The sequence below is a fragment of the Camponotus vicinus genome, unplaced genomic scaffold, assembly GCF_025532165.1.
Source record: "Camponotus vicinus isolate PSW18456_S1 unplaced genomic scaffold, iyCamVici1.0 SCAF_6, whole genome shotgun sequence".
In the NCBI taxonomy this organism is placed as follows: domain Eukaryota; kingdom Metazoa; phylum Arthropoda; class Insecta; order Hymenoptera; family Formicidae; genus Camponotus; species Camponotus vicinus.
The window spans coordinates 13,420,302-13,443,688 of NW_028141978.1; the positions used below are offsets into that span (position 1 = coordinate 13,420,302).

The 23,387-nt window shown below is 27.8% G+C and overlaps 1 protein-coding gene, 1 long non-coding RNA gene and 2 pseudogenes across 3 annotated transcripts; 3 read left to right on the plus strand and 1 right to left on the minus strand.

Moving 5' to 3' along the window:
• The window catches only part of LOC145973611 (cytochrome P450 4C1-like), a 108,228-nt pseudogene that overhangs the window by 39,997 nt on the left and 44,844 nt on the right, over positions 1-23,387 (minus strand).
• LOC145972768 (cytochrome P450 4C1-like) lies at positions 951-9,099 on the plus strand. The gene is made up of 14 exons (XM_083101678.1): positions 951-1,185; positions 1,365-1,580; positions 2,088-2,389; positions 3,764-3,873; positions 4,132-4,222; positions 5,368-5,553; positions 6,060-6,153; positions 6,693-6,795; positions 6,955-7,060; positions 7,300-7,406; positions 7,486-7,554; positions 7,793-7,961; positions 8,566-8,745; positions 8,818-9,099. Exons 3-14 carry the CDS (start codon positions 2,236-2,238, stop codon positions 8,982-8,984), a joined length of 1,536 nt encoding a protein of 511 aa, XP_082957804.1. The 5' UTR covers positions 951-1,185; positions 1,365-1,580; positions 2,088-2,235; the 3' UTR covers positions 8,985-9,099.
• LOC145973605 (cytochrome P450 4C1-like) lies at positions 13,747-22,319 on the plus strand (annotated as a pseudogene). Its single transcript, XR_014439510.1, has 14 exons — positions 13,747-13,770; positions 14,677-15,001; positions 15,519-15,628; positions 15,873-15,963; positions 18,163-18,347; positions 19,606-19,699; positions 20,225-20,327; positions 20,494-20,599; positions 20,843-20,949; positions 21,036-21,104; positions 21,348-21,516; positions 21,699-21,878; positions 21,953-22,089; positions 22,154-22,319. The product of XR_014439510.1 is annotated as a cytochrome P450 4C1-like (transcript).
• On the plus strand, positions 22,457-23,381 carry LOC145973621 (uncharacterized). The gene is made up of 2 exons (XR_014439518.1): positions 22,457-22,635; positions 23,019-23,381. It is a non-coding gene; the product is annotated as an uncharacterized LOC145973621 (long non-coding RNA).

Here is a 23,387-nt window from a genome sequence, read left to right on the forward strand (position 1 = left end):
TACCGAGTAGAAGTTTACAGTTTGATAAAGAAAGAGAAAGAGATGAGATATCTTACAAGGAAAGTGAAACAAATATCTCTAATGAACTTTGATGAACTTTGGATATGTTATCTAAATCAAGCTTGCATCCGATTTACACTTTTTAGCCTACTATCATCCCCACTTCTTTTGTTTCATAGCATCTGGGCTCTTCGCGGAGACGTAAGACACTCGAGTTCAGGAACGGTATTAATTGCAAATCATATGGAGCTTGACATGTCTTTCCCTACACTTTTAATTCATTCAAAAGTTATCATTATTATATAAGTTATAAATTATAAAATTAAAAGTAACACTAAAATGGAATATATAGTAATTGTGTGTATGTGTATATGTATGTATGTATATATAACATTCATGATCTAGATTAAAATAATAGATATATATATTTTTATTTATTTTCTTTCCCCCTTGAAAAAAATCGATACTACACTAAAACTCATCAAAATCGGAAGTAAATCACATTTGTATTGTATTTTCTATATATAAGTATAATCTCTCTCGAAATAGGCCACCTGATCTGAGAGTAATAAGTGCATTTATCACAATTAAAATAATTCAAGAGTAGCAACGATCATCGTTTGTGACTTTTCTAAAAATAATACGATAAGTTACTAAATCGTTCAATGCGCGTCTTTTTTATTTATTGAACTATCGAATTGATAAAAGTTTGACCATATACATTTTTTTTCACGAAAATTGATAAAAGAAGTAAAACTTTTCCTTATTTATCGTTAATATCGATATTGATATCTTGATTGAAAAAAAAATTCATTTTAATCAAAAACTGGATACTTCAAATCTCGTGTATATATGCGTCATTAATCAAAGTGAAATTATTCTCAACCGTCTGTATCTCAAGACATAAAATTCTGATTATTAATACGCTCTTGAGCTGGTGAGCGGTTAGCCTTGTGTCCTGTTTTTATGCATTATGCGCAGAAAATCTATAGTTTACGTTACGTATATTATAGATTTTTGCGCGTAACGCATGAAACGCAAAGCAGCCTAGATCTCAGATTTACATTATCAGTTCGCGAAGATTTGTTTTACTGACATGTGTATTTGCTTGGAGAGATTTACAATTGCATTTTAAACATTTTAAACATTCGGGTGTTTCATTAATCGTATTAGGAAATCTATCAGGTAATATATAAAATAAAATTTTATAATAATATTGCAAAATATCTCAACAATGGTTAACAATACTATAGTTATTTTAAGGGCATGATTTTAACATAAATTTTTTCAAATATCACAAGTTGTTAGTTTTACATGATCTTCTGTTATAATTTTATTAAATATATATTATAATATTTTTGCAGAAATATATGTTTGACAATTAGGTACACAACAAAACAAAAGAAGAAATCCTTTAAAGAAATCACGATAATTATACAACTTTTATTATATGGAAATACAATCTAATAGAATGATAATTTTGATAAAAATCAAATAAAAATTAATAAAATAATTCTTTGTTTATGACACAATTTGCGAATGCTTAATTAAATAGCTTTGGTTTATTATAAAGAAACTCTGTACGTTTACAAAACAATAAAAGTATATTTATAGATCTAAGATACTTTCGAACAAAGATTTGCACAGAAGTGAATTTTAAGTGGACATTGTGATGTAATTGCTTAAGAATTTTATACATTTATACAGTTATAGACTAAATTTAAAATTATAACTAAAATGTTAATGCTAAAAACAATTTATATGTTAAATGTTTGCGACAAGAATTGATATAAGAATTGATAAGGAATAATAAATGCCCTAATTAATGATTTTGCAATAAATTCTCACGAAATGTTATCTTTTACAATAGAAAGCAATTGCAAGTAATGGTCGAAAAATTAAAAATATTTTTATTGGATTCATACATTTTTTATTACATAAATAATATTTGTTTTCCTTTACAGTGAATAAATTTATCATATTTTTTCATGAATCTTTAAAGTTAATCATAAATAAAAGTTAACTATTAAAAAATATGCGATTAACGCATTTCAGTGATCATTTTATCATTCTCTCTTTCTATTTAGGATTAACATTTAAAATTGGACAAGATAATTATCAATTTTGTCGGAGAATTAATACCATTTTTTTGTGACACGTGTGATTCAAGAATCAAAGAAACAATAAACAGAAGTAGCTTAATTTGACAGTTAAGAATATCAACGTTCAGGAACGATGTTTATAAATATATTGTTATTATTCATATTTATTTTATCGATATATTATTATTACGTACATTATGGAAAAAAAGGACGACTTCTTCATCTTTTACCGGGACCCCCGAGCGTTCCGATTTTCGGCAATATATTCCTAGCCCGAGTTTCAGCAGGCAAGTACAAAATTTCTACTCTATTTACGTTAATTGACAAATGACTTGTCATTTATGCATACATAAAAGCAAAAATATTAATATTCATAAATCCTTTGCTCAGAAACGTATACCTATGTAGATTATTTGTCTATTTTCGAGATAAAGATGCGCTAATATTGAAAATAACAATAAAATTAGTTGCTAAAATTTTTGAATCGATAATTAAAAATTAAATTGAAATTAGCAAATTAGAGACACGGCGTGGTAATTGCAGCTCAAGAAGGAGACAACGCTTCCTTCTTTCTTCATTACTCGTATATTTCAAATTAAATATAATTAAATAATATAATGATAAATTCTTGAACGTCGCCAGTAGATAAAATAAATGAAAGTAATTTAAATCGACCACACTGGCAATTTATTGGTTGAAAATGTATCACAACGTTTCGACCATGGGTTTTGGTCCTTATCAAGTGAAAGTATCTTAGGTAACTAATACATGGTGAGAAATAAAGAAATCACTGTGATTGACCCATGGTCGAAACGTTGTGATACATTTTCAACCAATAAATTGCCAGTGTGGTCGATTTAAATTACTTTCATTTCAATAATATAATTACATTAACAAAAATGAACGTTTCGGATGATCTTTTGATCCCTATTCAACGCGATATTAACAATATGCATAAAAAAAGTGTTATATAAGTGTGTGACGCATCAAATTATACAAATATCTGTCCTTGACACGTAGAATAGTAGAACGCATAGATGTTAAATTTTATCTCGCAGATATCTGGCAAGCACGTTAAATTATATCAGGAAATATCTATTTCAAATAATTCTTCAAATTATTCTATTGTAATGTGCCATTGTGTTAAATCTCAATAAATCTAACAAGTAAAAATATGTATACAAAGAAATATTACGTAATATATGTAATATACAAAATAAATGGTAAATGTTTACTTTAGGTTACACAGCTCGAAAAATTTTTATTTTCACATATGTTGTAAAGGATACATTCCTAAGTAATACACCGTTTGAATTTTGCGGCGGTCTCTCTCGTTCTTGAGATATGAGATTTTGAAATCTTGAAAACATTTTGTAACGCATATTATTAAAGTTGCACTGAAGCGAGATCAAAAATTATCCGAAACGTTCTACTTTTGTTAATGTAATTATATTTAATTTGAAATATACGAATAAATTCGAAGGAAGGAAGTTTCTTTCTTTCGCTCCAACTACTGCGCTGTGTCTCTAATTTCCCAATTTTGATTTAATTTTTAATTATTATTATTCCGACTAATTTTCAATTTTATTTGATTTGATTTAATTTTAGGTTAACCATTTTTAGTTTAAATTTTGTATCGGTATTTATAATATATTTTTCAGTGGAACAATGGAAATTATTGTGTACATTATGTGATAAGTATTACCCTATTTTAAAAGTATGGGGATTATTCGAATTTACTGTGTCTATCCGTCATCCAGATGATCTGGAGGTAATAAAGAAATTTAATATAAAATAAATAATAAAATTTCTGAAAAGATTTATTTCTCTACAAACATTACAATTTACCTAGATTTAGGAATTTTGTATTTTACAAGAAGATTTTGCTGATAAAAATATTTCTTAAAAAAATAAAAAGAATCGATATAGAACTCCATACATATTAGATTAAAATATGAATTGATGAGATAAATTATTTGTGCATCTGAGATTGAATGCTACAATAAATAGATGTTTCCGGTGATTATAGAAGATACTAAGCAGCACTAAGCACATCAAAAAAAGTCGTGTATATAGTATATTGCATCCCTGGTTCGGCACAGGTCTCCTCACCAGTACAGGTAACATAATAATGTTAGCATATAAAAATGTACAAACTTTTTTATTATAGTTTGTTATCGTGTATTAAGGGAGTATTCTAGTCTAGCAGAAAAATCGATTTTTTTCCTATTTTGCAAATATTTGATATGGAAAATATGCCTGTAAGAAGATTTAGGACGATTCACAAAATTGATAAAGTTATAGCACCTGGTATGGGAGCGATCTCGGCAAAATTGCAAATTAGCAATTACATATTTTTTCTTCAAAACAATTATGTGTTTTCTTTATACCAATTGATTCCTCTTATTATTTTGTGTATAAAAGTATTAAGGTAAGATAGTCGAAAAATGAATATTTTACTAGATATTTTATGGTTTATGTAAAATTGAAAAATTATTTCAAGCCTCATAACTTGGAAAGTACTTAATGAAACCTAACTTAATTATAATGTTTTGGAAAGCTCTCGAGAGCTACAAGAATATAGAATAAATAGTAGGCAGTTCTGTTTAAAAAATTGAAGATGACCTTCACGTGACTTTCAAACGACTTTTCAAGGTCAAACCAATGACACCATCTTATGGCCCCCTTCAAGCCATACAACTTTTGTCTGAAACATTTCTTTCTAAAGTGCATAGTTTATGAAATATTCGACTGTTCCAGGATTTTTGGGACACCCTGTATAATATATAACTATCGTTTTATAAATTAATAAATTAATATTTAAAGGAAACCTGCAAATGAGAAAATATCGAGAAATAATTTTGCCCGATACATATATATTCTTAATTAAGTAAAAGTAATAGAGATGATTTCTCTATGAGATATTTCAGTTAAAAATTTTCAATTTTAAATCAAACATCATTACTTAACAGATATTTTAATAAATTTTAGTACATTTTTTATTTATCAACCTATAAAGATTTGATTACAAAATAATAATTAAATTCAAGTTAATACTTTCAACACTTATGTAGAAATTTCATGAGAAGATATATTTAAAGGATTATAAAAGAATTTTGCGATATAAAAACAAATAAATGTAGAATAATATTGTTATTTAATATTGGGCAGTAAACATTAAACTAAAGAGGCACTATAATATTTATAAGTCTTATATTCTATTATTTGTATTTTATCGCATAATTTTATCTTGTTCTTGTTTCAGGCGTTAAATGGCAAACACGGCGAAAGATATTAACTCCTGCATTCCATTTTAATATATTAAATCAGTTTGTTGATATCTTGATCAAGGAAAGTGATTGCATGACAAAATCTTTGAAGGATGTCGGAGGGACAGTTGTAAAGGATTTATTACCATTTATTAGTGAATATACGCTAAATGCCATATGCGGTAATATTCTGTGAATAATTCATCTTTTTATCTACATTAGATACGTTATTGATGCCGTGTTTACTGCGCGTGCACGAAAAACCCGACCTATTTGCCAATATTGTAAGGTGTGCATGGTGCTTGAGGCTGTACGCTATTTTATGTTTATTTTTTAATTCTTTTAAAAACGTAGGAATCAAAATCATTCACATATTATCTAATCTATTTATTTTATTGTCAATCATTGTTTCAGTAATATCAATTAGAAATTGTTCTCTTATTAAATAAATTGTATTCAAAATAGCGATATTGAAAAATATCATGCATAGTTGTAGTTCTTACAAACGCAGGCTGTGTGCGTATCACTCCTGATTCATGAGTAAATTAAATAATTGTTCTCGTTTAAAAAGTAGTATTAAAACGCACTTTTACCAGAGGAAAAAGTTGTTTCTTCTGGCATAAACAATCATATTGTACATTTTATGTCCACGAATTCTGAAACACTCTGTATAATAAATATATTTTAGAAACTGCCATGGGCGTCTCTCTGCAAAAACTCGGCGAGTTCCAACAACAGTATCGAAATGCAATTCACGAAATAATCGAACTGATAATTTATAGGTAATTCGATATATGAGAGTATAACAAATAATTATAAATGTGTGACATATCTATGATCCTTTAAATTATTATAATGATATAGCTATACATTTTGAAAAATAGATTGATTATTAACCAGTCATGTGAAGGTGAACAACTAATGTTTATATCAATATTAAATATCGATTCGTTTAAGTCCGCAATTAGCAATTAACATGTATTGTACATGCTCCATTAAATGTTTTATTTAAAATTGCTCTCAATCTTGAAACTATTGAAAAATTAAGAAAAATGAATTGTGTGGGCAATAAAATTTGTAGAGTAAAAAATATTTAGCTTTGATAAAAAAATATTTAGCTAAAACAAAAATACAATGTTTTTAGAAGGTTCTACATAATATTTTCGTCACACATATAGTTTAAAATTTTTCATATATTGTCTATAATCTATGATTATTTAGAATTAAGGTTACTCTATTACTTCATGATGACTTTAAATAAGGCTTTTACAAAATAACATTATTATTGAAATTATATAACTATAAATGAATTTCGCTTTAGAGCAATAAGGCCTTGGTTGCTTAATGATTTATTATTCTCACTATCGTCACAAGGAAGTAGACAAAAAGAGGTCTTGAAGATATTGCATGGATTTACAGAAAAAGTACGTCATAAGTCATGTTATCTCAAGTCCTTCAAGCACTTTTAAAAATTACAATAAATCTTGTAATATTAATAGCATATTACATTATTAATACTTGTAATATAATACAATATGCCATTGCTATTTAATACAAAAATTAAATATCGTACTCGTGTATAGGTCATCGCGGAAAGAAAACTTTATCATGAACGCACAGGTAATCGATACTTAAAGAATCTTGAAGATGATAAAGAGACGGAGGCAGAAGAGGTCGAAGTATTTGGAAGTATGTAAGAAATCAGAGCTTCTAACTTAAATTCGACTTCGCAATCTCTCTAAAATTATAAATTATACTTGCTCTATTTACACTAAATATATGTATAATTACACGAAATGATGCAATACATGTTCGCTATAAGAATAAATTATTACTATTTGTAAGAAAGTTTAAATTTTTAAACTAGAACAATGTTATATAATTAAAGCGCTATACGCAAAAATGAGATAATCGCTAATGACTTCTAGTTAAAAAAAAACGGCTAGCCATGTTGGACCTTTTAATATCCGCATCTCGAGAAAGTTCTTTAACTGATTTGGACATAAGGGAGGAAGTCGATACTTTCATGTTTGAAGTACGTATATGTAATATTTTGTTTTAATTTTTGTACATATTATCTAAGTACATATAACAATATGACAATCTGATTACAGGGTCATGATACTACAGCAGTGGGTATAATGTTTGCTTTATTATTATTAGCTGAACACAAAGATGTCCAGGTATACCTCAATATCTTATGATATACTATTTAAATTGCGATTTTTATTCAAAGTAGTACAAATATCAGGTTTTTTTTTACAGTATATTTTTCTATACATATATAAATTCCGAAAAAACTTAAAATATCTCAAAACAAATATGAACAATATATTTTGATTTATTATGAATTTATTTATATTTATACACATAAAAACCTGAATTGAAAAATATTTTTTTAAATTATTATCGATGACATAGGAACGTGTGAGGGTTGAAGTTAATACCGTGATGCAAGAGAACGGAGGGAAACTTACCATGAAATCATTGCAAAATTTATCATATTTAGACAGATGTTTAAGAGAAGCGCTACGTTTGTATCCCAGTGTGTTTTTAATATTTCGAGATACTGCGGAAGATGTAAAACTACGTAATTAATCACTTTATTATTTTTAAATGTCACATAACACGAAGCATATATTATCGAACGTAAAAGAACCCCGCACATTTTATATGAAAAAAGTGGCTTCGGTCAAATTGGGTGAAATTGAAATATGTTTCAGTTTAGGTGGTGTTGATCAAAAGTTTCCTGAGGCAAAAAGTTCAAAAATCAAAAGTATAAGAGATACGATGATTTGAAGTGGGTGGTATTGAAGTTTAAAAAACATCTGTTTTTGAATACATAGATTAAATTAATATATAAATGTTTGAAAAAAATATTTATATATAATGTGTATCACTTCTACAATATTTTTTAAACTTCAATACTACTTACTTCAAATCAACGTATCTTTTACACTTTTGATTTTTGGACTTTTTGCCCCAGGAAACTTTTGATCAGCACCACCTAAACTACAACATATTTCAATTTGACCGAAGCCACTTTTTTCATATAAAATATGCGGGATCCTTTAATACATATAAAAATTTAATACATATATTATATTATATTTTACAAATACAATATTATGTACATTTTATTTTTCTCAAAAAAAACATATTTTTGTAAATTTTCAAATTTTGTAAAACTTCAGATTCATATGTCATACCTGCTGGAACGACCTTACATCTTAATATTTACGGAGCTCACAGAGATCCTAATTTTTGGCCAAATCCAGAAGTATTTGATCCAGATAGATTCTTACCAGAAAAGATGCAGAATCGTCATCCTTATTCCTATCTACCATTCAGCGCAGGACCAAGAAATTGCATAGGTGAATTGGTCGTGATTTTCGTTTCTCTTCAGGCTGATAGTTTTTAAGACTTTGAATATTGTATATTATTAGGTCAACGATTTGGCCTGTTGGAATTGAAGGCTATGATAGCTCCTTTGGTGCACAATTTTCATTTGGAGCCGGTTGAATATTTGAAGAATATTCAGTTGAGGACCGATATAATACTTCGTCCTTCTCATCCGGTTCATGTGAGATTCATCCCCATCACATGCAAATAGCCGTTTAAAACTAATGCAAATACTATATCAATGTAAGATGTGCAAATTGCGAGAAAATCGTTATATATGTTATATATGCAATTATAAACAAAATACACATTGTATATGAACATTATATTTAATTGTAAAAATATGGAGATGGATATTGTTTGCTAAAAAAAATATAGATATTTTTCAATACTTTTAACATTTAAAAATCAATATAGTTCTCATTTAAAAAATAATTATTTGACTAGAAGGTGATTAAAATTTCTTATAAATTGCGTGGAAATGTCGTAAAAATACGATCCGATTATTCCGCGCCATCCTTGCTAAAATGGCCGACTGCTTAATCACGCCAATCGGGAGCTTATTAGACGATTTTCTTTAATTAATATCTCTAAATTTTACATGGTTGTTTGCAAAATGGTATTTAGAACTTTTTAGTTTAGTTTAGCGATATCTATTTATGGTTTCTCTCTGACACACGATAACTGGGACACTCTGCATATATATACAGAGTTATGATATTTAATATGTATTATCGTAATTATTGATTTCATATTTAGTTATGATATTTTATTTTTTAGTATTTTTTTAGGGAAATTATTTTTTGAAGTTTTATTTTTTTTAGAAAAATGATTTTTTAAGGGAAAATTATTAATTATAATAAATTATTTTTAAGGATTTTTTTTATTAAACATTTTGTTGCATACAAGGTATAACATTTTTTATGTACTTTGCGTATTTTTTTACCTTTATAAGGTTTGTTTTTAGAGGGATTATAATAACTGAAGAAAATAATATATTTATTAAAAAAATCAATATTTTTATTCATATAACACGAATGATTTGTTAAATATTAATTACGAATTGGCAAAAAGTGTTTGCATGTTATAAAACTTGAATATGATAGGACAAGGAAATTAAGTTTTTTCGATTAAGATGTACCTATAACAAAGACATACTTGTTGTTGATACATAATATAATTTATTTTAGTATGTAATGCAGATATAATGAGCGCAAAAGATAAAAATGATATATGTTATTATGTAAAATGTAACAATATATGATTCTATTTTTATCATGAAGACCATGTTTTAATATACGCCTAATCATTCTTTTTATTCATCATTAATATTATCGATCTTTCGGTGATCGATATTTTCGGTGATGAATATTTTTGATGTATTAACGTTCCATGAGCAGACTTTTTTTCAGACGGACGCTTCATGTCTCTTTTAAAATGATAAATAAATAGAATAGAGAAAGAAGAAGAGTACATGTATGTTCGACATATTAAAAGCCACTGAAGTACTACATTTGCTCATGCATTGGCTAAAGCAGAAAATCATTAATGTAGTGATCTTTAATATCATGATTTTTTGTACAAAGTTTTTTATATAATAATAATATAATCTTTTTAAAAAAAGATAAAAAAAAGGAGTCAAGTACATGCACCAGTTGAAAAACTGCGTATTAATGATGAATTTGCATTATCCGCACTACATTACACTAGTGTATATTAAAGGCTGTTGCAATGAAGTATCTAAATTTAATGACATAATATATAAATACTTTGATAATGAAATAATAATGTATATTCTGCTAAACAAAAATGAAAAATATATCATGCAAATTTTAATCATTTAAAATGTTCATATTATTCGACTCATGCATAAATACATAAAGCGTCTTATTGTTGTTGCTCATGAACGAAATACTAACACTTTCTTAATTTGATAATATCCCATACAGCAGTGCAGCAATATTACCTTAATGTTGCTGCAATGTTGCTGCAATTTCTGTGTTGTGTGGGATATTATAATCATGGAAGTATACCTTAAACGGACAACTCAACCGAACGAATTGCTTTTTTTTTATCATTACGCGCAAAAAAAAATTTTTATATTTATTCCAATTACAAATAATAAGTGATTCAAAATATGATATTCAAAATCAGATTTTCAAAATTTTGTCTTACTTGCAGAATCTTGCGGTCTTTCATTTTAAGATCGCGAGGAAATTCCTGACTACAAATGTATTGATTGATAACGAATAAAAAAGAAGAATTGATCGATCAATTATTGTTGGATCATCGAGATTGTCGTTCGTACCTTGATGTAAAAATAGAGAATAAAACAGGAAGGTATATTGCACTGCACGGTGAATTCAACATTGACGAACGAGATTCTTTGACAAAAGCACAGTTTTTGTTTGTTGATTTCAATAGTGTTGATTTCACAACTTTTGTATAGTAGGGGAGACCGGGGACAAAAATAACATTTTTTGTATTATAGGTCACTAATTAATTATCGTTAGAGATATAAAAAAAAAGATTATATGTTAAAATACTCCATTTATTGCTCTATTATTATACCTATGTTTCAATCTCAAATGATAGATATTTAAAGAGCTATTATAGTTTTTCGCAAGTACGTTGATTGTTACTTTTATTTTGGGGGCCGGGGACGAAAGTAACATAGTCTGGGGATAAAAGTACCAGTTCTTATTTTCGGAAAAATAAAATAAATATGACTTTTTTCAATTTAAGGCAACTTTTATTATAATCTTTTATTAAGCAAGATAACTTTTTTTATAAATTTGTATTATATTATATTAAAATAAAAAATAAAATAAATATTTATTTTTATCATCTTTGAAAAACTTAAAAGAAATAATCTTCGTTAAGCAAAATAATTATAAGTAATATCATAAAATAATTATACTTAATATCACACCAGTCTTGTACTTTTTTAAGTCTAAATAATAGTTCTAAATAATAGTGTAAAAATTGCATGATAACTACTTATACAAAAGAGATTAGGATCTATTCCGAATCACAATTATGGCATACGTAATAAGAATCGCCTTTGGTACAGTTATTATGGGACCAGCCGCGCGTTACTTTAAGCATTGAAACATGTTACTTTCGTCCACAAAGTTACTTTTGTCCTCAAACACATTTTTTAGAATAAAAGCATTATAACCTAAATATGATGCAAGACTTAGCCAAATCAACTATAAAAACTTATGAATACATTTTAGAAGAATACACCGGCAAATAATTACGTCAATATATACACTTTAATTAGGCATAGATACAAAAAAACTAACACAAGAAATACGTAGGTGAATAATGCAGATACACTAATTTCACTCCTGCATGTGCAACCGGCACGATCGTTCTACAACAATTAGCTGAAAAGGAAGAGAATCGGGGCGTACGCGTTTGACTACATAGTACAAATTATTCAACATATTGTGTAGTTTATTACGAGGCTTGTTACTTTCATGACGTTGTTACGTTTGTCCCCGGTCTTCCCTAATAATGCGTCACTATCCACGGCAGTCCCATATATACATTGTTAGCCTCGCAGCGACATTGACCGAGTGATTTCTTTGATGTCACAATGATTGATAAGTATCATATCGATCGCTATCTTTCGTCCCTTTTCTCCAGCTATCAACATATAATAGAAGAGCATCAAGGTCGAAGTGATAGAGAATTGATACCAATTGCCACCCCACAGAAACGTATCATTATAGTTATTTTTAAGAAAAAATATGTAATTGTTAATTGCAAATTACATATTTTTTCTTCAAAACAATTATGTGTTTTCTTTACACCAATTGATTCCTCTCATTATTTTGTACATAAAAGTATTAAGGTAAGATAATCGAAAAATGAATATTTTACAAGATATTTTACGGTTTATGTAAAATTAAGAAATAATTTCAAGCCTTATAACCCAAAAAGTACTTGAGGGAAAAACATTTTACTATAGTGTTTTGGAAAGCCCTCGAGATAAGCTACAAGAATATGCAATAAAAAATAGAGTTCCATTTAAGAAATTGACGGTGACCTTCACGTGACCTTCAAATGACTCTCCAAGGTCAAATCGTTGCCACCATCTGATGGCCCTCTTCAAGCCATATAACTTTCGTCTGAAACATTATTTTCTACAATCAAAATTAAAAAAGTTATTCGGGGTGATCGATTAAAATGGGACACCCCGTATACAGGGTAGACCATTTTAATAAATACACGCGAATATCTCAGAAACACTGCATTAAATCGAAAAATGTTTCAGATATAAGTTGTATGGCTTGAAGGGGGACAAAAGAAGGTACCATTGGTTTGACCTTGAGTGGCGTTGACAAGGTCAGGGCAAGGTCACTTTGGATTTTTTAAATGGAACTCCCTATTTTTTATTACATATTCTTGTAGCTTATCTTGAGAGCTTTCCAAAACACTATAATTAAGTTAGTTTTCATTAAGTACTTTCCGAATTATGAGGCTTGAAATCATTTCTTAATTTTACATAAACCGTAAAATATCTTGTAAAATATTCTTTTTTCGATTATCTTACCCTAATACTTTTATGTACAAAATAATGAAAGGAATCAATTGGTGTAAAGAAAACACATAGTTATTTTTAAGAAAAAAAATGTAATTGTTAATTGCAAATTACATTTCTTTTTCGAAACAATTATGTGTTTTCTTTACACCAATTGATTCCTCTATGTATATATATATATATATATATATATATATATATATATATATATATATGTCATTAATCAAAGTGGAATTATTTTCAACCGTCTGTATTTCAAGACACAAAATTCTGATTATTAGTACGCTCTTGAGCTGCTGAACGGCTATATGTATAGCTCCCAGATTTACATTATCAGTTCGTGAAGATTCGTTTTACTGACATGTGTATCTGCTTGGAGAGATTTACAATTGCATTGTAAACATTCGTGTTTCAATTGATCGTTGTATTAGAAAAGCTCTATCAGGTAATATATAAAATAAAATTTTATAATATTATTGCAAAATCCCAACAATGATTAATAATATTATAATTATTTTAAGGGCATTATTTTAACATAAATTTCTTCAAATATCACAAGCTGGTAGTTTTATATGATTTTATATGATTTTTTAAATTATAATTTTATTAAATATATATTATAACAGAAGTATTGTTATAGAAATATTAACAATTAGATACACAACAAAACAAAAGAACAAACACTTATAAGAAATCACGATAATTATACAATTTGTATATTATATGAAAATACAATATAATAGAATAATAATTTTGATAAAAATCAAATAAAAATTAATAAAATAATTCTTTGTTTATGATACAATTTGCGAATGCTTAATTAAATAGTTTTGGTTTATAACAAAAAACTCTGTTTATAAAACAATAAAAGTATATTTATAGATCTTAGATACTTTCGAACAAAAATTTGCATACAAGTGAATTTTAAGTGGATGTTGTGATGTAATCGCTCAAGATTTTTATACATTATACAGCTATAGATTAAATAAAATTATAATTAAAATACTAATGTTAGAAACAATTTATATGTTAAATGTTTGCGACAAGAATTAATATAAGAATTGATATAAGGAATAATACTCGCTCTAATTAATGACTTTGCAATAAGTTCTCGAAATTTTATCTTTTACAATAAAAAGCAATTGCAAGTAATGGTCGAAAAATTAAGAATATTTTTATTGGAGATTCATATATTTTTTTTTATTACATAAATAATATTTTTTTCCTTTAAAATAAACAAATTTATCATATTTTTCCATGAATTTTTAAAGTTAACTATAAAAAAATATATGTTTGACGCATTTCAGTGATCTTTCTATTATTCTCTCTCATTATGTCTCTTTCTATTTAGGATAACATTTAAAATTAGACAAGATAATTATCAATTTTGTCGGAGAATTAATACTATTTATCTTGTGACACGTGTGATTCAGGAATCAAAGAAATAGAAGAAGATCAATAAATAGAAGAAGTTTAATTTGACAGTTAAGAATATCAACGTTAGATTCGTTAGAAAGGAACGATGTTTATAAATATATTGTTATTATTCATGTTTATTTTATTGATATATTATTATTACGTACATTATGGAAGAAAAGGACGACTTCTTCATCTTTTACCGGGACCCCCGAGCGTTCCGATTTTTGGTCATATATTCCTAGTCCAAGTTTCAGCAGGCAAGTACAAAAGTTTCTACTAAAATTATAAAAATATCTGTCTTTGACGCGTAAATTAGTAGAACGCACAGACATTAGATTGTATCTCGCAGATATCTGGCAAGCACACTGTTTCAAATAATTTTTCAAATTATTGTATTGTAATGTGCCAATGTGTTGAATCCCAATAAATATAACCAGTCAAATAAAAATATGAATACAAAGAAATATTAAACGTACATTAATTTTTTATGTTTCAATTACTAGTCAGAAACATGACTCACCAGATTCTGCGCTTTTTGCAAATTAATAACGGTATGCTGTTATGTATCTCTCATGTTGGTTTGAAATTCAAATGTATAAATATGTCTTCGGTTGTCAGGACATAAACATAGACTCAACCGAGAACAAACTCGGTTCACTTGATAATAACAAATATAAATATGTGAACAAACATCTCATCTATTTTCGATAAATTATCGATTATTGTCACAAATGCAAGTCCTCCGTATCACTATATTTATAATATATTTTTTAGTGGAACAATGGAAATTATTGTGTACACTATGTGATAAATATTATCCTATTTTAAAAGTATGGGGATTATTCGAATTTAATGTGTCTATCCGTCATCCAGATGATCTGGAGGTAATAAAGAAATTTCTTTTAAAAGATTTAATTCTCTATAGACTCCATAGACATTACTTTAGCTAGAGATTTAGGAATCTTGTATTTCACAAGAAGATTTTTGATGAAAATATTTCTTAAAAAAATAAAAAGAATCGATGCAAAATTCTATATAGATTAGATTAAAATATGAGATACAATTAGTAAATTATTTGTGCATTTGAGATTGAATGCTATAATAACTAGATGTTTCCGGTGATTTTAGAAGATACTAAGCAGCACTAAACACATCGAGAAAAGTCGTACATATAATATATTACATCCCTGGCTCGGCACAGGTCTCCTCACCAGTATAGGTAACATAATAATGTTAGCATATGAAAACATACAAACTTTTTTATTACAGTTTGTTATCGTGTATTAAGGGAGTATTCTAGTCTAGCGGAAAAATTGACTTTTTTTTTTGCATATTTTGCAAATATTTAGTATGGAAAATATGCCTGCAAGAAAATTTAGCCCGATTCATAAAATTGACAATGTTATAGTACCTGGGAACGATCTCTGGCATGCGCTCGGCACTCAGGCCGCGCAGTATTCAATAGAGCATTGTATCGGCATTTATATTTCAATTAGGTTTGGCTAGTGAATTGCTGGAACATTGTTTAGGAGCAGAAACACAAGATAACAATGAAAATTCGTTTAATGCATTGATTTGGACTTTGCTCCACAACACCTTCATTCTGGTAAAGATTGTTGAAATGGCAACTTTTCTGGTAGTTAAGCAAAATAGCCGGAGTCATGAAAGTGATGGACTAACTTTTCTTCATAACCTTATTAAATTTTGTATACCGCGCTTATTTATAATTATTTTTTAGTAAAAAAATTTTGAAACATACTTGAAGTATGTACATATAAATATGTGAGAGAAAACTATATCCCAATAAAACTTATTCTTTTCTTTAAACAAATTCGCAAAAATAGCATACAAATTCGACTTTTAGACTAGATTACTCCCTTAAATTTTTAATTTTAAATCAAACATCATTACGTAACTTTCTAATAAATTTTAGTATGTTTTTTATTTACCAATCTAAGATTTAAGTACAAAATAATAATTAAATTCAAGTTAATACTTTCAACATTTACCTTAGAAATTTCACGAGAAGATATATTTAAACGATTATAAAAGAATTTTACGATATATCAAGCGACGCGGTAGCGTCGTGACGCCAAGTACATAAAAAACAGGATCCGAGCATTGAGAGTCACTGCTCTCGACGCGGCGCTACCAAGTAGCTTATCCGGAATTTCACATCATATAAACTTTCGATTAAGATATTTCAGAAACTAAGACCTTAAGAAAAAATCTAACGGCACTTTTATTACATAATGTGAATATAAGCTTTCGATTGCGACCAGTTTGAATAAAATCGGTGCAGTCAATCCCGAGAAATGATGATCGTATATCAAAATTGTTACATTATCCCGGATTTTCTTCAATCTCACGTACGTATGCTCGCACGCACACAAGCAAAGCGAGTTTGTCCCTCAAGCGGCGTTCACATCGTGCGTATACGGTTATACGGTATGTAAAAGACTTTAACAAGTTATATGTTGTGTGAAATTATTAATGTATAGTGCGGAATAGTGTATAACAAGGAAGAGAAGTGACAAGTTAAGCAGTCAGGTTATTAAACACAGATTAATAATGAATAAATAAAAATGATAAAAATAAAAATAATAATAATAAATAAATAAGTAAATAAATAAAACTATAGTGCGGAACAAGGAAGAGAAGTGACATATTAAAGGTTATTATCAAGCGACGCGGTAGTGTAGCGCGACGCCAAGTACATTTATTATATAATAAAAACACAGACTTGTGTGTGTGACACTTAACAACAATCAAGTGGATTGAAAAAATTCATCAAAAAGTAAAAATATTGTAAAATTTTTTTCATTATCTGTTTAGACATAATATATTTTGACATATTATATATTAATCTTAATAAAGAGAATAGACAGTTATCATTTTGTGGAATATAATTATGTAATTTATAATTATATATATATATATGTGTGTGTGTGTGTGTGTGTGTGTGTGTGTCTGTGTGTGTGTGTGCGTACACATTCTCTACTGTATAAAATTGATATTTCACGGCAAATATTATATCAAATTTACAAAGTAAAGTACTCTTAAGTACTTGGCTAATAATAATTATTGATTTCATATTTAGTTTTGATATTTTATTTTTTAATATCTTTTCATGAAAATTATTTGTTGAGATTTCGTTTTTTAGGAAAATGATTTTTTGAGGGAAAATTACTATAAAAAATTATTTTTAAGGAATTTTTTTATTAAAGATGCATACAAGGTAGAATATTTTTTATGTACTTGGCGTATTTTTTTTACCTTTGTAAGGTTTTTTTTAGAGGGATATTGTTATTTAAGATTGGGCAGTAAACATTAAATTAAAGAGGCACTATAATATTTATAAATCTTATATTGTATTATTTGTATTTTATCGCATAATTTTATCTTGTTTTTGTTTCAGGCGTTAAATGGCAAACACGGCGAAAGATACTAACTCCTGCGTTCCATTTTAATATATTAAATCAGTTCATTGATATCTTGATCAAGGAAAGTGATTGCATGACAAAATCTTGAAGGATGTCGGAGGGACAGTTGTAAAGGATTTATTACCATTTATTAGTGAATATACGCTAAACGCGATATGCGGTAATATTCTAAATGACTATGACTTAAGAAAAGAATTTGTTTCTACACGAAGTATCACACACTCACACACACACACACACACACACACTTCACGTAGTCACACGCACGCACATAATAGTACAGTGAAAATAAATAATATTCGATTTTTTATACTCAAAGCTATCAATGAAATATTCACCCATAATAATCTTGGATTGTTCGATCTCGACAGAGTGTCCCAGAATTAGCGGACACGAAATGCACAGCTTGACTGTCCGTGCCAGAAGAAACAACTTTTTCCTTGGGCAAAAATTTGTCTAAATACTACTTTTTAAATAAAAACAACTTTAAGCTAACCAATCAGTGCTCTAAGCTTGAAGCTCAGATACGACAGATGCGTATACATGAGTGTTAGCAGAGTCGGATTTTTCGCGCGTAGTAATGACGATTAACCAGTGATGTATCAGTTTATAGGCGAAGTTAATTTGGTAGGCTTAAGCAAACTCATCTGACTGCTTCAATTGAGTGATTAATAGTGATTATTATTTTGAATTTGTGATTTTAAGTTCAGTAAAATTGAGAAGTTAAAAGTATATATCTTCTCATATTTTCTATAAGAAATATTTTTTATTTATTTATATTTTCAAGAAATGTGTTTTGTTTAACGAATCTTTTTCTGTTCCAGTTTAATTAAATTTCTTATAATTATATACATATAAATATATATTTACATAAGCAAAAAGGTGTATCGCTACCGTTCGTAAAAAATTTTCACGGGTAAGCGGTACATCTTTTTATCTACATTAGATACTTTATTGAGACCGTGCGTCCATATGAAAAATCTGACCTATTTGCCAACATTGTACGGCGTACATGGCACTTGAGGCTGTACGTTATTTTATGTATATCTTTTAATATTTAAAAACGTTGGAATCGAAATTATTCACATGTTATCTAATCTATTTATTTTATTTTCAATCGTTGTTTCAGTGATATCAATTAGAAAATGTTCTCTTATTAAATAAGTTGTATTCAAAATAGCGATATTGAATAATATCATGAGTAGTTCTTATAAAATCTTTAATAATGTAGTGACACGCGCGCTGTGCGCGTACTACTCCTGGTTCAAGCATAATTTAATTAATTGTTCTCGTTTAAATAGTAGTATTTAAACGCACTTTTACCACAGGCAAAAGTTATTTCTTCTGGCACAGACAATCATGTTGTGCATTTTATGTCCACGAATTCTGTAACACTCTGTATAATAAATACATTTTAGAAACTGCCATGGGTGTCTCTTTGCAAAAACTCGGCGAGTTCCAACAACAGTATCGAAATGCAATTCACGAAATAATCGAACTGATAATTTATAGGTAATTTAATATATGAGAGTATAACAAATAATTGTATGTGTGACATATCTATGATCTTTTAAATTATTATAATAATATAACTATACATTTTGAAAAATAGATTGATTATTAAAGTCATGCGAAGGTGAACAACTATTTGTATCAATGTTAATATAAATATCGATTTGTTTAAGCCCGTAATTAGCAATTAAAATGTATTGTGCGTGTTCTATTAAATGTTTTATTTAAAATTGCTTTCAATCTCGAAACTATTGAAAAATTAAGAAAAATGAATTATGTGGGCAATAAAAAAAAATATTTAGCTTTGATAAAAAAATGTTTAGCTAAAACGAAAATACAATGTTTTTAGAAGGATCTACATAACTTTTTCGTCACATATATGTAGTTTTAAATTTTTCATATATTGTCTATAATCTATGATTATTTAGAGTTAAGATTACTCTATTACTTCATGATAGTTTTAAATAAGGCTTTACAAAGTAAAATTATTATTGAAATTATATAACTTAATGAATTGCGATTTAGAGCAATAAGGCCTTGGTTGCTTAATGATTTATTATTCTCACTATCGTCACAAGGAAGTAGACAAAAAGAGGTCTTGAATATATTGCACGGATTTACAGAAAAAGTACGTTATAAATTATGTTATCTCAAGTCCTTCAAACACTTTTAAAAATTACAATAAATCTTGTAATATTAATAGCATATTACATTATTAATATTTATAATGTAATACAATATGCTAATACTTTGCTATTTACTACAAAAATTAAATAAATCGTACTCGTGTATAGGTTATCGCGGAAAGGAAACTTTATCATGAACACACAGGTAATCGATACTTAAAGAATCTTGAAGACGATAAAGAGACGGAGGCAGAAGATGTCGAAGTATTTGGAAGTATGTAAGAAATCAGATCTTCTAACTTAAATTCGACTTCGCAATCTAAAATTATAAATTATACTTTCACTATTTACACTAAATATCTGTATAATTACACGAAATGATGCACTATACGTCCGCTATCAAAATAAATTATTACTATTTGTAAGAATGTCTAAATTTTAACGAGACCAATGTTATATAATTAAAGCGCGAAATGCAAAAATGAGATAATCGCTAATATGCCTTGCTTATTTCTAGTTAAAAACAAACGGCTAGCCATGTTGGACCTTTTAATAGCGGCATCGCGAGAAAATTCTTTAACTGATTTGGATATAAGAGAGGAAGTCGATACTTTCATGTTCGAAGTACGTATATGTAATATTTCTTTAATTTTTTTGTACATATTATCTAAGCACATATAACAATATGATCTGATACAATCTGATTACAGGGTCATGATACTACAGCAATAGGTATAATGTTTGCTTTATTATTATTAGCTGAACACAAAGATGTTCAGGTATAACTCAATATCTTGCGATATATTATTTAAATTGCGATTTTTATTCAAAATAGTACAAATATCAAATTTTTGTTTACAGTGTATTTTTCTATATATATATCAATATATAAATTGCAAAAAAATTAAAACATCTCAAAACAAATATGTACAATATGTTTTGATTTATTATAAATTTATTTTTATTTATGCGTATAAAATCCTGAATTGAAAAATATATTTTGATTATTACCGATGACATAGGAACGTGTGAGGGCTGAAATTAATACCGTGATGCAAGAGAACGGAGGGAAATTTACCATGAAATCATTGCAAAATTTATCATATTTAGACAGATGTTTAAAAGAAGCGTTACGTTTGTATCCCAGCGTGTTTTTAATATTACGAAATACTGCAGAAGATGTAAAACTACGTAATTAATCACTTTATTTGACATGTTTTTGAATATGTCACATAACACGAAGCATAAATTATAGAACGTAAAATTTAATATACATATTATATTACATTTTAAAAATACAATATTATGTACATATTATTTTTCTCAAAAAAATCTTATTTTTATAAATTTTGGAATTTTATAATACTTTTCAGGTTCATATGTCGTACCTGCTGGAACGAACTTACATCTTAATATTTACGGAGTTCACAGAGATCCTAATTTTTGGCCAAATCCAGAAGTATTTGATCCAGATAGATTCTTGCCCGAAAAGATACGAAATCGTCATCCTTATTCCTATTTACCATTCAGCGCAGGACCAAGAAATTGCATAGGTGAATTGGTTGTGATTTTCGTTTCTTTTCATGCTGATAGTTTTTGACAGACTTTGAATTTTATGTATTATTAGGTCAACGATTCGGCATGTTGGAATTGAAGGCTATGATAGCTCCTTTGGTGCACAATTTTTATTTGGAGCCCGTTGAATATTTGAAGAATATTCAGTTGAGGACCAATATAATACTTCGTCCTTCTCATTTGGTTCATGTGAGATTTATCCCCATCAAATGCAAATAGCCGTTTAAAGGTAGTAATATTATATTATTCGCAGGGTTATTTTAAATCCTGAATGTTAGAACATTCTAAGCACATCGATGTGACAATCGTTTGTCCGGGTCCGATACAGACGAATTTTCTGGCCGAAAGCTTTACAGAAAGATCTGGTGTAGTATGTATTACATGAAACACATTTCAATAAAAAGTAACAAAAAGAGTGAATAAATAATTCACAATTCCACTCATTTTTCTGAGAGTATTTTAGTGAAACTCTCTCTCGAGTTTCGTGAAACACTCTGTGTATTTTGCGTGTTAATTGATTATAATATATACACATATTTAATCAATTGCTGTAATTTGGTTTGTTTAAAAATACGGTATAAACACGGAAATAGCCAAAAATAAAATAAGCGCAAAACGTTGCGCAACTTTAATGGGCATAGCGATTGCGAATAAGGTGGACGAAGTATGGATTGCCAAACCGTCTATGTTGCGATTGCTCTACATATTTTATTGTTTCCCAAATTTTGGAAAATGGTACATATATATCTCCGTTTCATTTATAATTCTCTTACTTACTACTATATAATTAAATCGGTCAAAAAATTCATTCAGTTTTTAAATTTTATTTTTGTTAGATTATCCATTTACTAAACAAAACTTGGTTTAAAATTTTATTGATAATCTCATGTATTATGTAAGATGAAAAAAAATTGAAGAAGCAGAATATGAATATATTTAAAATACATAGCACAAAAAATTATAAATATAATTATATTACAATTAAAGTGATTATTTAAAGTGAGTTTGCAGTTACAAAACTATAGAAAAAAAGAGAACAAAACAAATGAATTTTTCGATCGATTTTAATACAATTGTATGAATTATTAATAATACATAAAATTTATGTTTTTACAAAGGTTCTTGAAGACCCTAGGCCCAAAATATCTAATGAAACTACGGGATGCTAAGGTTCCTAGTCAGAATTAATTGTCATTTTTAAAACAGCCTAATGATAATTAGTATTTATTTTCATATTCTATGTATTTTGCTAAAGTTTCTCTTACAATTAATGTCATATGAGATGATTCAATATATTTTAAAATATATTAATATAAATATTTCCTGTGGTTGTATATTAAATATTTCTATATTTTCTATTTTTTATGGCATTACATTACTCATAATAATATCTTTATTTTAGAAAAAGAAATATATATTTCAATCTGCTGTTTTGTACATATATAACATTATATTTATTTAATATTATATTACAAATTAATTGCTAG